This window comes from Podarcis pityusensis (assembly GCF_964106645.2).
Source record: "Podarcis pityusensis genome assembly, chromosome: 9".
NCBI lineage: Eukaryota > Metazoa > Chordata > Lepidosauria > Squamata > Lacertidae > Podarcis > Podarcis pityusensis.
The window spans coordinates 70,381,262-70,398,696 of record NC_138034.1 but is presented as its reverse complement, the minus strand read 5'-3'; the positions used below and the strand labels follow the sequence as shown (position 1 = coordinate 70,398,696).

The 17,435-nt window shown below is 43.5% G+C and overlaps 1 protein-coding gene across 6 annotated transcripts in view; it reads left to right on the top strand.

The window, feature by feature from the left end:
* CTNNA2 (catenin alpha 2) overlaps positions 1 to 17,435 on the top strand; it is a 528,364-nt gene that overhangs the window by 492,505 nt on the left and 18,424 nt on the right. For 5 of the 6 annotated variants that reach the window (XM_081020737.1, XM_081020736.1, XM_081020740.1 and 2 more), the window contains 2 exons: positions 3,409 to 3,543; positions 16,461 to 16,604. In XM_081020737.1, coding sequence (XP_080876863.1) covers positions 3,409 to 3,543; positions 16,461 to 16,604 — 279 coding nt within the window. The remainder of the gene's footprint in view (positions 1 to 3,408; positions 3,544 to 16,460; positions 16,605 to 17,435) is intronic. The other variant, XM_081020739.1, reaches the window with a different exon arrangement.

Genomic DNA, 17,435 nt, shown 5'->3' with positions numbered 1-17,435 from the left:
ACAAAGATTTACAAAGAAATTAGAGTAGCTATTGGGCAGGAACAGGGGCAGCAGAAAAGACTATTGGAAGCATAACTCCAATTTAAAACCATCCAGGGTTGCTTGTCCTTCTTTAGAGTCTGAGATATGTAGACGTTTTATGGAAGTTTTGAGACCTCTGTGCAATGTAAACTTTTTATGGACTGTTGCATTTTTAATTACTGTTCTAAAGAGGGAGAGAGATCGAGATATCGTAAGTTTTAATTTGCCGCAATGTGCTTCTGTTGAAACCCTTTCTCAGCTCTCCAGAGAGTTTGTTTTAAAGTTTCTTTCAGATACAAGGGCCTCCAGAGTGGAATAAATATGAGTGTGTTAAATTGTTACTAAGTGGGAAAAGGCTCTCTTTGGGATTCACACTTGAAAGTTATGTTAAGTGTGTGTGCGAAAAAGAGAGAGGGTTGCGTCCAGCTAAATCACGGCGCACCCACACAATGAGAGAATTGTTTCATGGCATTATCATATACGGAATTCATAAGAGATTAGGCTTCATTACCCCAGAGAATTTTCACAGCATTGTTTTTTATTTATTCATTTGGCAGATGGAAAAATAAAACAGTGCCGCTGCTGTTAGATTGCTCCTCTATATTCTCTTTTCCTGCCAAGTCTTTATCTTGATGGGAGATCCAGTGATGGAGAGCCAGTGTGGTGTAGTGGTTAAGAGCGGTAGTCTCGTAATCTGGGGAACCGGGTTCGCGTCTCCGCTCCTCCACATGCAGCTGCTGGGTGACCCTGGGCTAGTCACACTTCTTTGAAGTCTCTCAGCCCCACTCACCTCACAGAGTGTTTGTTGTGGGGGAGGAAGGGAAAGGAGAATGTTAGCCACTTTGAGACTCCTTAAAGGGAGTGAAAGGCGGGATATCAAATCCAAACTCTTCTTCTTCAGTATCTGCTTCCTCCTCCGCCTTGCCAAGTTCCAGATTGCAGTTCAGCTCCCCAGGACTTTCCTGATGCTTCAGTGCTGCACATCTATGGGGAAAGCTCAGTGGCAGCGCATCTGCTTTGCATGCAGCAAACCTCAGGTTCAATCCCTGGCAGCTCCAGGTGAAAGCCCCTTGGCCAAAGCCCTGAAGAGCTGTGGCCTTTCACGCCACAGTTGGCAGAACCAGTGATGGATGGCAGGAACAAATCCTCTCCTGTGCAAGGATTAGGAAACCTGAGGCCCAGGGGCCAAATGCAGCCCCAAGTCTCTCTATCCTGCCCTCGGGTCTCTCCTCAGGCCACACCCCTCTCCCAGACTACATCTGTAGCCAAATCAGACAACTCAAGGAACGGGCGCAGCTGGTGCATGAGTTTGGTGGGGATGTGGGAGAGGGCCTTCTCAGTGGCTGCTCCCAGACTCTGGAACTCCCTCCCTAGGCTAGCTCCCTCCTTGTTGTCCTTCTGCTGGCAGATGAAGACCTTCTTATTCCAACAAGCTTTGGGGAACTGGCTGCTTTTGATGAAAGGGCTGGTGTAATTATCTGTATGTTTTAATAGATCTTTTATATTTATATATAGGTTTAATTCTACAGTGGTACCTCTGGATGCGAACGGGATCCGTTCCGGAGCCCCGTCCGCATCCTGAAGCGAACATAACACATGACTGCGCATCTGCACGTGCATGGGTCGCGTTTTGCCACTTCCATGCATGCGTGTGATGTCATTTTGAGCATCTGTGCAAGCGTGAGCGGCGAAACCCAGAAGTAACACATTCTGTTACTTCTGGGTCACCACGGAGCGCAACCCGAAAACGCTCAACCTGAAGCATATTCATCCCGAGGTATGACTGTATTACTTTAAAAATGTTTTAAAATCAGCAGTGGAGCATATGCCTGCACTGCCCAGGGCGGGTGCGCTCCCAAGGGGGGCATGGCGCAGAGAGTGCCTTCCCAGGCGCGGGATAGCCGCTTGGGTGCCCGGAGCGGTATGCGTGCTTTGTAGCCAAGGATGGAGCGAGCTGCTCACGGGGGCTGAGCGAGCCGTCCGCCCGTGACTCCCTAGCCTCCCCCAAGCTGTCAAAATGAAGGAGGAAAGCGGGGAATGCCACCAGGAAAGCAGCACAGGTCCCCCCCTTACCCCAGCAGCTCAGGGTAGGCTTGGGAGTCACAGGCGCGTGGCACACCAAATGTCACCCCGCCCCCGTGAGGGCACCCAGGGCGGTCTGCCCCCACCGCCCCCTTCCTACGTCCCTGTTTTTAATGACCCCATATTTTTAGCTGTTCCTATTTTACCTGTAAGGTGCCTTGAGTCCCTGCCAAGGGAGAAGGTGGGGAATAAGTAAATATAACAAGAACTCCTTTCTCCACATGGGCGCTAATATCCTGTTGTCCCTCTTGCCTCTCTACTCTAACCACAGATCTGCCAGTCCAATTTGAATTTTGGGTGTTTAATCAGTATTTCAGTTTTTGTAATCATCTGCATTTTACTTTCCTGTAATAGATTGTTTGTTTTGTTTTGTTTTGTTTGTTCTAAGCCTGTGTAATGGTTAATTCCCACTTGGATAAGTGTCATTTGTCCTGTGGTTCACTATGGCTGTCAGCTCAGGTCCCAAACCTACCTTCTTCATGGACAGGTTCTTAGGTTGCTCTTGCAATTCAGAACATAACCCCTCCCCATACCCCCACCATTGGAAGCGAGACATAGAAAGGTATCATTTCACTAATTTATAGAAAATTTGTTGGGACCCAGATAAGTGCATGTTGTTCTTACTGTTGCAGCTGCCATATCTTCTATTGCTATGAAACAGTCGCCAGCCTGCATCTCCCTTCTGGAGCTGTCACATAAATTGTCTCAAGTTTTTGAACCGATTTTAAAACTTTCCCAGCACTGGCTTGGTTTGACCAACTTTAGTTGTGCCCGGTCCAGTTTTGATTTGTACGTTATATCACAAACAGCGCCACAGGTGGCATTCTGCCATTGGAGCAAAATGACCCATTGCCAGTTGTGATGTGACAAAATGGCTTTGCTTCTGTCCTTATGAAAGGTTTGCGGGCCCGAAAGCACCTCTTTTCAACGTAGTCCTTACTGCACCATTTTAAAAAAATGTGCATTATGCATCAGTAAAACCTTATGTTCAGTGCAAATGGAGCCATGTCGTCAGGAAAAGGCTACAGAAATTACTCTACTTTACAGCTCATCAGGTAACTGACAAACAGTTCGGGTGGTGTTTCCTTCCCTTCCCTCTGCTGCTTGTGGGTCCCTTTGCACTTTAAATCACTGTCTTGAGCTATGCGAGAGAACCATCCCTTGTTAAATATGTAGCCAAGGGGTTAAGCAAAACAAATGTCTCTAATATGGTGTTGGCAAACCTGCCCATTCTTCCCTGTATATTAGGCGTATAAACCAAAGCCAATCAAATACATGCTGTTTATCTCTTTTCTTTATCTACAGTGTCCCGATTCAGCCTGTAAGCAAGATCTCTTAGCGTACCTGCAACGCATCGCCCTGTACTGTCACCAGCTTAATATCTGTAGCAAGGTGAAGGCGGAAGTTCAGAACCTGGGAGGAGAACTGATCGTCTCGGGGGTAAGCCGGTTTCTGAATCTTGTCACTGGCATGACCTGCTTGCAAGTGAATTTCCAACCCTTCCCCTGCCACCTCCCCAGTTTGGGGGTGGGGCATGCTTTGAAGAAGCAAAATACGTCAGCTGATCATATGCAAGTTTCTTGCTATTCTTTTTATTTTTAAAAAAGTATCACCCTTTTATTTAGTTATTTGATTTATTTAGAGCATTTGTACCCTGCTCTTCAGCCAAAAAGGCTCCCGGAGCAGCTTGCATGAAATCAAAGCTAGACGCTCCCCGCCCGCAGGCTGACATTCTAATAAATGAATGAAAAGACAACACACAAGGAAAAAGGAAGGAAGAGGAAAATAAAACTCAGACGCCAATTTCTAGATAATTGATCCTATATTGACCAGCCGGCATAGTTCAGAGGCAGGAAGTACCTGATGGAGCTGGCCCTTCAGCTTAGCATATGCAATGAACCCTGCATCCCATCTCTCCCACTGAGGCAGCCTGATGAAATTTCTGCCCACAGATGACAGCCGAGGGAAGGGTGGTGTTGGTGGAGCTGGCCTGTTGCAGCAAAGCTGATGGAGCAAGTTCTGTTTCTCAGCTCTCCCAGTGCTGGAATTAGTTGTCCCCAAATGATAACCATTGTTATTCAAGGCTTTATAGCTTTGATCTGCTATCAATAATGCCCCCCTCCTTTTTGTATTTGGCAAAGGCAGGTGGCCCAAGAGAGGGAGAGTCCTGTTCTTGTTATGCACCCTTAGATAATCTGAGATGGGGGGCACAGGTGCCTTTAACCCTATGCATGCCAGTCTGAACTTCAACAAAGGCCTTGTGAGTCATTTAATGCTCCACAGTTACTCATCATTGACCTGTGCTCAGTGTACAGGAGTGAGCAACCGAGGCGCATAAGCAATGGGCATGTACACTGTTCTGGAGGCCAAAGGAGCTTGAAGACAGACAACTGCCAACCCCTGCTCTATGGTGACTAGCAAAACTGCTTGATCCCCTCCCTTCTACTTCACCTGTTAAAAATTAGCCACCTTTCCAGAAGAAACGTAATTTAGGAAGCCCTTGCCAAGCCATGAATATTATAATTAGTTGGATCTTTTTTATATTGGCTCCTTGGAAATCCATTTCCTTTTGTGAGCCATAGTAATTTCCCTCCTCTGTTCTGCTCTGTGTCAAGGGCAAATTTATTGTTAAAGTAGGAAGAGGGTGGGTCATAGGTTTGCACTCACTCAGGCCCCAGTGCATAACTGGGCTGAGCAAATAAAAGCCACCCATACAAAATATGCCTTTAAATTTAAAAACCAGCTTTAGAACATTCACAAAAGATACTTTTTTGGGACGCCTGTGTAGCTTCATACAAGAGTTTCTTGGCAAGACAAACCCTCTCCCCTCCAAGGAAAGCTACAAACTTTTAATCCTTTGGGTGACCTGAAAAGTGTAGAAACCCCTTTTCTTTAAATAAAATAAAATAAAGTTCCCATGTGACCAGAATAACGTTTAACCGATTCAGCCATATAGGCAGGGCCAGTCATGTTAGGACAAAGCACTAATATGTGCTTGATTCGTATTTTTAATTTATTTGTTAAAGTACTTATATACTGCCAATGCATACGATATCATACAATAGCATGCAGCAGCATATACAATAAAAACAAAGATGCTGAAAATGGCTGGCTGATCAAAAACCCCAACCTTTGTATAGGCCTGTCTACATAAATAGGTCTTCAAGAGATGCCTGGAAAGTCAAAAGTGAGGATGTCTGCCCCATCACTTCTGGAAGAGTGTTCCACAGCATAGGAGCCATGATACCAAATGCCCGAGGCCTCCGTGATGCAGGGAAAACAGCAGCAGCCCTCCAGATGGTCTCAGGGATTGAGCTGAGATATAAAAACCTTGGTGGTCCTTTAGATATTCTGGACCGCAGCTGTTTAGGGCTTTTGTGTATTAATGCCAGCCTTTCCCCATAACAGAAATCCTCTCCCCAGCTTAGTCAACAAAGATGAATCCATTACAGAGCTGTAAGAAGACAGGGACTCATTAGCTACTGGGATCACGAGGGGATCACATTTAGCCCCTGCAGGCCCCCTGAAATGTTTGCAATGCTATTGCATAGAGTGCCCAGAACACTCTCAGCCAGCTCCCTGCAATATAGAAGCCCTCTGCTCAAATGTGTGTATGCACTCACACGTATGAAACAAGATATATTTTGCTAGTAAGCACTACGTGTTGGGTTTGCAAAGGCAGAGTAAGGATTTTATTGTTTTGTTTCTTTATTTTTGCTGGGTGCCCCCACCCCTGCCAGAGTAATTGTGGCGAAAACTCACGCAGCAGGGGCTACTGAAAATGTCCTGCTTTTCTTCCTCTCCTCCAAATTGGCGCTGTCTCTTGATACACATGCAGCGTGTTGTAATTTTTTTTAAGTCTTGATGTTCTTAACAGCTGTGGGAACACCCCCCCCCTCCCTTCCTCCTTTCTATCTCTCTCATTGCAACAGGCTTAGATCTTCCTCCTTTCTACCCGCTGGCATAACAGGATCTGCTTCCCATCCTCATTAATTATTATCACTTCCACCCGCCTCTTACCAGGCTCCCAACTCAGCACGTGCATCAGCTTGGCTGTTGTGCTTTTTTTCGTTTCTGTCTTCTTCGCTCTCGTTATCTCCGGCGGAAGCTGGCGTTGGGCCGCAGCTCAGATAGTAGCCTTTGCGTTCGTTGTTGTTGGCATACCATCACATGCTGTGAAACCAAAGCAGCCAAACTGCTTGACTTCTCCATTCCCAGTTTGGTAGTCTTTAGCATCTGTTGCTTCTGAACTTTCATCACCACTGTCTTTATATATTTTATTTTCTCTTTCTCTCTCTTCCATTCAGCCATAATCCTTGGCAATGCTAGCACCATTATCCTTGTGAATAGTTTGCCTTTGGCATTGCCATTTAACAATTTGTGTTGGAAGCCAAACGCCAAACCCAGAGATCACTGGTATTGACTTCACTTGATCTTTCCACTGTGAAATTTGTACAGGAAGATTTGGCTGCTTTTTTGTCCCTTTTTTTTTAGGTGGGAGGTATCATTATGTATCTATCTCCATTTATGTTTGAAAAACATGAGCACGATACCTTTCTGGCAGATGCTTCAAAGTGCTGGGTACTGTATGCTAAAAGACTATCCAGAGATCTGGATTCCAGCTTCACTTCATCTGTAGTCTCCTTGCCCACTTCCTGCTTCCTGCTTCCATCTTGTTCTTCATTCTCTCTTGGATAGCCAATTGCAAATAAACTGCATTTTATTTGCATAACATGGAAACAAAAAAATGCTCTGGAATCTGCATACAGTACAGTGCTCATGACACCTCCCGAATGATGGTTGAAAAAACCCATTTTATTTTTTGACATGTGTGACCCAGTCCCTTATGGCCTTGGGTTGGAAAAAACAGTTACCCAGAAGAAGACTAATATGCATGTATTGTTGTCAGATGGTGTTCATGCTGAGATATGGGTTGCTTGGTGTTTGCTGTGCCCTTGAGGCCAGAGAACTGTAGAAATACTTAACATGGTTTGTGCAAAGTCAGTTTCCCCCCCTAGCGTTTTCTTTATCCTTTAGGATCTTCGTTAAGGATCCAGTACGAGTGAGATGGGAATATGACCTCTCCAGGAATTTTCATTAAGCAACAAATAATAGAAATGAAACGTGACTTAATATTGTTATTGGGAAATCGTTATAGTAATAAATGAGAGCTTAAATGGAGTCGTCCCCCGCAATTGGAGCCCTTTTCATACATTTGGTTGGGTACAAACAAATGCATGGAAAGGTGCTATTGGAATCATGCCTTGCCTCCAAGCTCCACATATTCAAAGGTAGAAACTGCACATTAGACTATATGTACCCATATCCTGGAATGTAAGCATTTTCAATATTACAAAGACATTCAGGCATATGCACCCAGACTTCATGTAAATGGTTCACTCGAACATTCCCTTGGAGCTTTCATTTTTATAACAAAATGAACATTTGAGAAAGAGCTGCAGATGTGCAGACCTACTTGGGTCTAGCATGATGTCACTCAATGTAGGAAATCTCATTATATTAATTTTGTGAGTTTTTCCTAATTGATTGGATAGCTAAATTTGTGTCTGTTTTCATAGCAATAATGCAATAGTTCTGGAGGGGTGGGGGGAGTAAACTTTTGTTGTTTTTCAATGATGCACACATACACAGCAGCAGACATCAACTTTAAAAGAGATTTTCTCCTCTGCTTGTTCTAGGAGAGTGCCTGTCAACCACCATTGTTTTGTAAGTTCTGATTAATTGAGCAAACTTGCAACCTTATTTTCGATGGGAGAGGAAATCAACTTTTTGGGTGGTTTGCGATGACAAGCTGTTAATGAAATACTTGTGGGAAACAGTTTGGGTCTCTAAAAGTTGACCTTGCTCCAGTGAGTAGGAGGAGGAGGAGTGGAAGCCTGATTACAAAATGCTGGGGACAAAGGAAAGGGCCAGGTCACATTGATACCTGGATTGTGAGCTTCCAGAGGCATTTGGCCAGACACTTTGAGACATGGGATACTGGACTGGATGAACTTTGTTCCAGCAAGACAATTACCATATTTTTTGCTCTATTAGACTCACTTTTTCCCTCCTAAAAAGTAAGGGGAAATTGTGCGCATCTTAGGGAGTGAATGCAGGCTGCGCAGCTATCCCAGAAGCCAGAACAGGAAGAGGGATCACTGCTTTCACTGTGCAGCGATCCCTCTTGCTGTTCTGGCTTCTGACATTCAGAATATTTTTTTTCTTGTTTTCCTCCTCCAAAAACTATGTGAGTCTTATGGTCTGGTGCTTCTTATAGAGTGAAAAATACGGTATTTTGCTTTTAGGCATAACTGTGTTCTGGTATCTGAACTCATGAAGGGTTAAAACAAGGATGCTGGCAGATGTGCTCATGCAAACCCCAACCTCAACATCCATGACCAGGGGTCAGCAAGGTTTTCCTTGCCTGGGCTGGTTCACTCTAGTGGACATCCCTGCGTGGGCTGGATTGCACCAATTTCCAGCACCTGCGTCTGTGCAGATGCGATTTCCAGTGCCGCGGAAGCAAGTCCCCGCACCGCGCTGTGCCGGTTTAGCACAGCGCGTGGAGACTCGGCAAACAGGTGGCTTCATTTGGGGGTGGCTCGTGGGCTGGTTAAATGACCCCCATGGGCTGCTTTTGGCCCATGAGCTTTCGGTTGCCAACCTCTGTCCATGACATTCCAGAAATTCAGTTTTTTTGTGAAATTTGTGCACCACTCTCAAAATAAAAAATGTTCTACTGAATGCATGTTATATAGCAAATAAGAACTCTGACTAAACAGGGTTTCTGGTTATGGTGCCGGTTTCTAAACACATTGAATCACACATCCTTTGAAAGCCCCTTTAGACCTTTGTGCAATTGCATTAGGAACTGCTATAGATTGTACACAGAGCATGATCATATCTTGCACGCATTTAAGTTGCATGATTTCTACCATCCACAATTGAAGGCTCCTGGTTGAAATCCTGCATGCTAACTGCAAGTAAGGAAGAGAGCTTAAAAACTATTTTCCCCCAGCACAGAAGAGCTTTTAAGCTGTGCTCTGCTTGGGAACAAGGCGCCCTCCCTGCGCCAGCTGCAGAAACCCTGGGATGCTTGTGGGAGGATGGTTCCAGGGGTTTGAGTACACATGCTTTTGAGTATATGCGGAACCCTTGGAACCGACCTCTGTGTAAGATGTGATCATAGTGTATATAGTGTGATTTATTAAAATGTAAATAAATGGGGGTTGACCCAGTTGTACTCACCTACAGTCAAGATTGAGCTAAAAATGATGAACTGACAAGAGTATCACAGCATTATAAATCAGATTGTCAACAAGCTCAGCCTTCTTTTATTGTTTGTTTGTTTATATATTTATTTCAGGATTTATAAATCATTTGTACGCTCAGAGACTATCTGAGTGCTGTACAAACTGGAATATAAACATAATACAGATCATTAAACAGTATTAAACAAATAAATACCTGCAAGAATTAAGGACCTACAAAAATTGCTGAATTTGGGGAATAAGATACAAAATATAGGCGTGGATGAAAAGAATTTGGTTTTATTGACCTCTTAGGGGCTGGACTGGATCAGCAAGAGTATTGCATATAAGTTATTGAAGAAAATCTGCATTGGAGAACATTATGGTTTCTCTTTTAAAAACAGTATATCAGTATTTATCCTCCTCCCTGCTATGTTTGACAGAAGCAACACTGAGACTAAGGAGGAGGAAGCTGGCAGCCAAGACTCCCTTGTAGATGGGTTGTAGGTAAGAAAGCAAGCAGCTGAGAATCAAGGCAGAGGTTAGTTGGGTCTTAGTGGACCATCTTCCACTGGCAAACCCTCTCTAGCACATGTCAACATGGCTCCTTGAAAGTGGGCTTCCACTTTGCTTATCTTCAAGGTTGGAGAAGGACAAAAGTGGTTGGACCAGATGCTCAGTATGAGCATCTTTTGAGCCTTTTGCAAGTGTTGCAGACTTGATCCTTTTTCAAGTTGAACTACAGGGTCCTTAGTTCATTGGGCCTGTGGTCTACCGAGTGAGAGCTATATTGCACTGACTTTTTAATATTAGGCAATCCACAAAGCTGAAGAGAAAAGGCAATAAAGAGGGTAGAGAAGGGGATGCATATCACACCAACATGCACTTTTCAAGTCAGTTCAGGCACATTTCATCAGTCAGACGGGGGATCATTTTTTCACGCAGTTCCATCTCCGTGTTAAGGATCATGAAGAGTAGGTACGGATGGAAGGACCTGTCAATTTCGGTTGCTCATTTTCTCATTTTTCCAATCTTAGATTCAGTTCTCCACATTTCTGCAGCATTTTTTCCTCAAATCATCCTGAATATTCATCAGCATTTTCATGTGAATTTCTCCCAGTAAGCCAATTTATGTATGCAGGTTTAACTGATGTACACAATTTGGAAGCAGTTTATCCTAGCATAATTCATATATTTTGTTGTTATTTTTACCAGTGCATTTCTTTTTATGCAACTTTTCCCTAATGTAATGCATTTTTATAAACATTGGTTGGAGAACTGCACTGCAAAATTCAGAGAAGTTCAGATTTCAAAGGATGGCTGTGTTTCTATTCCCATGTTGTTTCAGAAAGTGTGGATTTGATGGACTCCCCCTTAAATGCAAACTGAATCCAAAATCTCCCCATCCCTAATGAGGAGAAACATACTGAGCAAACTGGCAGAATGATCCATTCTGTAGCAATTCCTGTGATTGGAAACATCCCCAAAGCATTGTTGCGTTTTGCAGAAATTGCCATGGAACAAACGACATATGGGAAATGAGCACTAACTATCCACGTTGGTCGCTTAAGCCCTTGGATAAAAAGGCCTCTGCAGTTTAGGTGGTGTCTTGTGTTATCAGTTTATGGCAGATGTGAAAGTAATCTTGCTGAAATGAGCACAGAAGGACCTGGGGGATACTACTACTGCACATGAGATGGTGTTGAATGTTGTTAAAGGAGGAACTAATTATTACCACCCTGTATGCTATGCAAATATGCTGATCTGTCATTGGAAGTGATGGGAGACAGTGGTGTATTTAAGCTACCTGCTCAGAGCACACCAAAATCCAGAGGTATGGTGCGAATTCCCAGCCCAGATCTTTGCATTATGAAAAAGAGGAACAACAAAGCCTAATCTTCTGGAAAGAGAAAGGGGAAAAGAAACCCTTTTCAGTGGAAAGGAAACCATCTGTGTCCTGAATTTTGTCACTTGTCTTCCATTGGTTATGATGCTTATTCACTTTCCTCAAGTGGGACACACCTTCTTTTTCCTTTGCTTAAACGCAACTGTACAATAGTTACTCTTTTCAAGTCAACGGTTTTCGCCTATTTCTTACGTTCTTCGAAGAATTGTCATAAATTCTATATGCCTTACATGCTGTGAGTCCTTATTCACTGGCCTGTCTACTTCCATCCCTTCAAAACCTGCCCATTCTTATACAGCTTTAGCTAAAACGTTATTTCGTGTGCAGTCAGCACAGAACAAATTGATTACCTGTTACTCATTTAGATTCAATGCACCAAAATACACATGGATCTAAGATTACTACAGCCTTCCTATGAAGTGCATCTCTTCATCCGTTTCCCTTAATAGTTTTCCATTTAAAATTGCGTGCACACAGAGGGATGTATCTGTTTCCATCCTATGTCTACTTACTATCTGATAAAACTTTCCTGTCGCTTGTAAATTTGATTACTCATTGATATAACCCTGTGCGCTGTTCCCTATCTTTTGAAATTTATGATGTCTTCCAAATATTCTAGTTATTTTGTTTCACATTTGACTTGTCAGGCAGCCAAACATTCCCTTTCTCTTTCTCTCTCTTCATTAAATCCTACCCTCTAGCCTTCCTACGATGTTTAAAATCTATCTTGTGTCTCAACAAATCATGTTTCCAGTATTGAGGAACCCAAGGCAGATTGTCAACTCTAGCCTTATCAGTACTAACCGGTACTGAAGCATCTTCAGATCGTCTCCAATCAGTTTACAGTACTGTATCAAACTCTTATTCATTATAATCTAAGAAGGATCCTGTTGCCAGAGTTAGTCAAATTGTCTTTAACATCAATAGAATGCCAGCCATCAAAACAAAGAAGTGAGCAAGGCAGAGGTAGAAGCAGAGGCAAGGGCTCAATAAAGATTCTATTTTTGGTGAGGGGAAGGGTGGGCTAAATTAGTGGTGCCACTAAAATTGCTATTTCCCAGCTCAAAAATATGAATCTCACCAACTGGTGCCCTTCAGGGGTGGTGGGAGTCCAGCTCCCATCGCCAGAACCAGGCTGTCCGGTAGTTTGAGATGATGTGAACTGCAGACCAACAATATCTGGAAGTTCCCACATTGTCTGCTCCTGCGGAGGCCTATGTTTTAATGACCTCTTCAGTACGTAGCATTAGGACACTAGACCACAAAGGTCTTGGTTCTCAGGTGCCTTGATGTTCAGTGCAAAGTACAATGCTGAACATGGATGTTCCAAGAATGGAAATCACACCACTGAAGTGGGAGGAAGACCAAATTGTTTCAGTAAGAGCAAAACTAGCATTTGACCCCTTTTAATTTAAGATGGCATCACTATACCCCATAGTATACAGAGACTTTCCCCCTCCCCCTCCCTACCTTTTAGGACTAGGCAATTTAGATTAATTATGCAAATGCCGAAGTTCAACCTCTCCCCTCCATTCTCCCTGTGCCTCCATTCTCCCCTTAATATTAGATACAGTTTGTAAACACCTTTTACTGATTAATAATCAATTGCACAAATCTGAATATATGGCCTATCCTCCGTTTGGCACTGAGTCTTTGCAGCCTCAGTTCCCTTCCAAGACTCAATATGACTGTTTCAGTAATCCTGCAGAATGTGCAGGGATTAATGCCTGGTCAAGGCTCCAGTCCAGGTACTTTTGCAATGCATATATGATCTATGCCGCCCATTATATTTCTGTGTTTTGGTATTTGAAGATCTATTACTATGCAAGCTAAGTCAAATAGGTTTTTTTTAAAAAAACAACAACAACACAGCCCTAGGCAATAAGAATACTAAATTTAGTTTGGATGAAGATAACAAAATAATTAAACTACTGGGAAAATATAAATAGGGATGTATTAACAGGATGCATTAAAAAGAAAAATCAATCCAACAGTCACTCTCAGAGGTTGGCTAATTTTCTGAAAATTCTACATTCATTTATTGACCTGCCCTGGATAGGTACAGGTTGCAAGCCCCGAGATTGAATGCTCGTTTATTTAGTTAGGTTAATAATAATAATAATAATAATAATAATAATAATAATACTGCCCTTCATGAAATACATCCCAGACCAGTTCACAATGTAAGGATGTCGTCCTAAAGCCAGCCAAGGTCAAGCAAAGGGGCTGTTGGATGCAGCAGAAATGCTGCACCATTGGAGAAAAGGGAGAATTGCCAGCAGAAATGCATTTACATTGCCAGAAGCCCCCTAGTACATTTCTTGGAGGTAAAGGCTATCAGTGCCCTGCTTCCCACAATGGTTATGTTCCTCCTCCACTGTCGGAGGCGTTATGCCTTTGAATAATACTGGTTGCTGGTAACCACAAATAGGAAGTTACAGATGGGTAGCCGTGTTGGTCTGCCATAGTCGAAGTAAAAAATTCTTTCCTGTAGCACCTTAAAGACCAACTAAGTTAGTTCTTGGTATAAGCTTTCGTGTGCATGCACACTTCTTCAGATACACTTCAGATACACTTCTTCAGATACACTTCTTCAGATACACTTCAGATACACTTCAGATGTGTATCTGAAGAAGTGTGCATGCACACGAAAGCTTATACCAAGAACTAACTTAGTTGGTCTTTAAGGTGCTACAGGAAAGAATTTTTTACTACAAATAGGAAGAACGTACTTGCACTCAGACCCTGTTTGCAGGGTCATCTGATTGGCCACTGCGAGAACATGGCACTGGGGTAGATAGGCCCTTGGCCAGATCCACCATAGCTTCTCTTATGTCGCAGATGTCCAACCATCATTGTAGGGGGAAGCAAGGCATTGTGGTGATAACCAAGGAACCAGAAATCCCTAAGCCCCTCACTTCCCCAACTAGTTCCCTAAGGAGTCATCAACTGCCATTCAACTGGCATCATCAATCCCCTCCCATTGACAGCGAGGGGAGAGGGGAGAAAGAACTGTGAAGGAAAAGACCAGGAAAAGCCACTCCCACATCCTATCCTGGGGCAATGAGCTGGCAGGGCTTTGGAAGTGGCAGTAGCTGCCACGGAAGTCCTTTCACCTCTACAATGGGCTTGTCCTACAAATTAAGCATTGCAACTGAAACAAAGCATTCACCAGCGCAGCAGGCAAATCAGTGATACCATTATAGTTTTAAACACCATTCCTTCCTAACCCAGTGCCTGATCTCTTAAGTGCAGGGACAGCGAGTGTGGTGCCCTCTGCGTTTTGCTTAGCTCCCATCTGTCCCAGTCAAGCATGGCCAGTGCTCAGGGATGATGGGACCTGCAGTGCAGCAATATCTGAAAGGCACCATGTTGGCTGCCCCTGCCTTAGTGGAGATTTGATCATTGGTGCTGTGCTGGGCAAGTCAAAGAAAGTATAAAAATGTGGTAGGGATCAGGATTCAAGTGATATTGCCAAATTAAATACCATGGATAGCATAAATAAATAAATAAATAAATAAATAAATAATAAGCTGACATAATAGGAGGCTGCAGGGCTCCAGGAATTTAGCAGAATTGGCTATTTTTATTTTTTGAAATGAAACTCGGTGCTGGCCATGTTCTGCTGTCATGATAAACAGTGTTTTATTGTGATGTGTACTTGCTGAAACAAACCTTAAGCCTGCATGCACCCCCATCGCCTCCTTCTGTGCAGTCAGGAGGAGGACTTTGGAAGCTGTTATTTATTTATTTTAACCAACCACAGCTTCCTGTTTCATCCACATTAGTTGCGAAACAGAGTCTTGCGACTGTCGGCCCAAACCCCTCCCTACACTGGTAATGTCACAGTTATTTAGACACTGCGCTTGGATGCTACTCATAGCATAGATGGAGAAACTCGCTTCACGCATGTGTTCTAGTTTCTCTTGAAGACCGTCAAAAACAAAATGTTTTCAAATCTCCCTTCTGTCTGTCAGGAACTGCATATTTCTTGGGGGAGATGTGTTTTCCTTTTAGTAAGGTGTCACTGGGCCTAACTGCTAGACTGAAAAGAGTGATCACCTTTGTATCATTTTGCTGACACCTCCTGGACATTTCAAGTGTGCTTTGTAAATTCAGTGTCTACCATTCACTTACTCCCTCAGCACAGACTATCAGCATTCACACCTCAGTTTTAGAAAAACGCCGGGCAACTATGATAGGGGAGGTTGTAAATAGCACAGAGAATAAAAATCTTCTGTCACTTGCAGTTAAAGTTCTGCAATGGAGGATATGGCTCCTTTGGCCTGATCCTGCAGGTCTCTTCTTACCTTCCCAGGTATTAGAGAAGGCCACTTCATGCCCCTTATCCCTCACCTACAGAATGTATTCTGCTCTGATACACAGACATATAAGGCTCAGGAAAACCAGTCCATTCCTTATTTAAGTTCAGGGTAGAAACCATGCCAATAAAATACTTTTTAAAAAACAACAACACCTTTTTAGTACAAGGTTAGCAACCTTGAGATCATTATGCCACAAGTAGTCTAGAAACCGTTCACGTTCCTAAATAGTAGGAAAACCTGGCTCCTGCCTGCCTCTTCAATGTTATGCTGGTTTAACTTTCTCTTTGTTAAACAGACCAAACCCAAGGCATGAAGGGATTGCATAAAGTGCAGCATTCTTCAACCTTGCTCCCCCTGATGCTGTTGGACTACAACTGCCATCATTTACAGGTCGTTGGGGTCAATGGGATTTGTAGTCCAATGACATTTAGGGACCCAGGATGTTGGGGAATCCTGCTACAGTATGTGCCAGAGGGACACCATCTCCTGTGCCCTGAACAGTTGACTTCTGCTGTTCTGGGATGTTCTCTTGGCCAGCCACACAGAACCAGCCTTTAACTCAGCAGCCGGTTCATCCCCAATCGGTTTTAGGCAAGGCCCTAGATTTCGCCCTGTCTGCAAACCTATACTGTTGTTTGGCTTTACCTGTGCTGAGGGAGCAAGTGAGAGGGATAACAAATCAGGGTTCCTCGTCGCCGAAGAGTCCTTGGCTACTTTGTCGAGCCTAGCTCTTTCAGCATACATCCCCCTCTCCCTCTCACATCCCCAGCCCCAGCCCCACTTCTCCCCCTCACCCCCCTACTCTGCAATAGGGCACAATATTTCTCTTGCTCTCTCTCTCACTCTCTCTTTTCTGTATCTCTCGGAAATCAGACTGGAGTTCAAAGCACTTTCACTACCTTTTATGAGGTAGAGTGTGATGTCATAGATGGGGGCAGGGCTAGTCAACTTTCTACCCACCTACCCACCTGTGCTGAGGGAGCTACGCTTGCAAACGGAGGCGGTGACTCTTCCATGGTGAGTAACCTCGTTTCTAATCTCTATGCTTTTCCATGTGAGCTTAAGTGGTTTTGATTGTGGGAGACTCTGCCCCTTTAAGTGGGATTGGTACAGTCATGTCACTTTTTGCGCTCAACAGGAATAGGTAGGAAGCTTTAGGCTGCTCATTTCCCAGTGTTCCCAACCTAAAAACTGCAAGAGGAAATAATCCAAAACTTGGCTGGGGTGGCAGGATCAGTCAATTTCGGTTTTCTCTGTTTCTCATTTTTCCCATCTTAAATTCAGTTCTCCATTTTTCTGCAGCAATTTGAGTTATTTTTTAAAAATGCTCATGAAAATTCTTCAGCATTTTAGTGCAAATTTCTCCTGAAAAAAATGCATATTTGTATGCAGTCTCGACTACTGTACACATTTCTGCAAGCAATTTCCCTTAATTGAATGCACTTTTCCATGTTATGTTCACTAATACTGTCATTCTTATGCACACTTTCCCTTAATATACACATTGTTTGGTTATAGAGCTGTGTAAGTGCAGATTTTGAAGAACAGTTGCATTTCGGTTTGTATGACGTGTGAATTTCATAAATTCCCCTTGAAACCGGAACTGAATTGAATTCTTCTCCCATCTCTCATCTTGGCTATGGAAAAGCAAAGATTCTTTGCAAGTTTAATTCTTTGCCTTTCTGTGGGAGAGCACCAAAATTCTGTGCACTCGTTTTTGCTATTATTCACAGCCAGTGGCTGAAGTACTGCTTATATCTGTTTGGTTGCCCTATGGCTAGATCCAGAAAGCAGCTTGCCCCAGAAACTATATGAAGAGATGAGAAATTGTGAGGGACAGGAACAGAT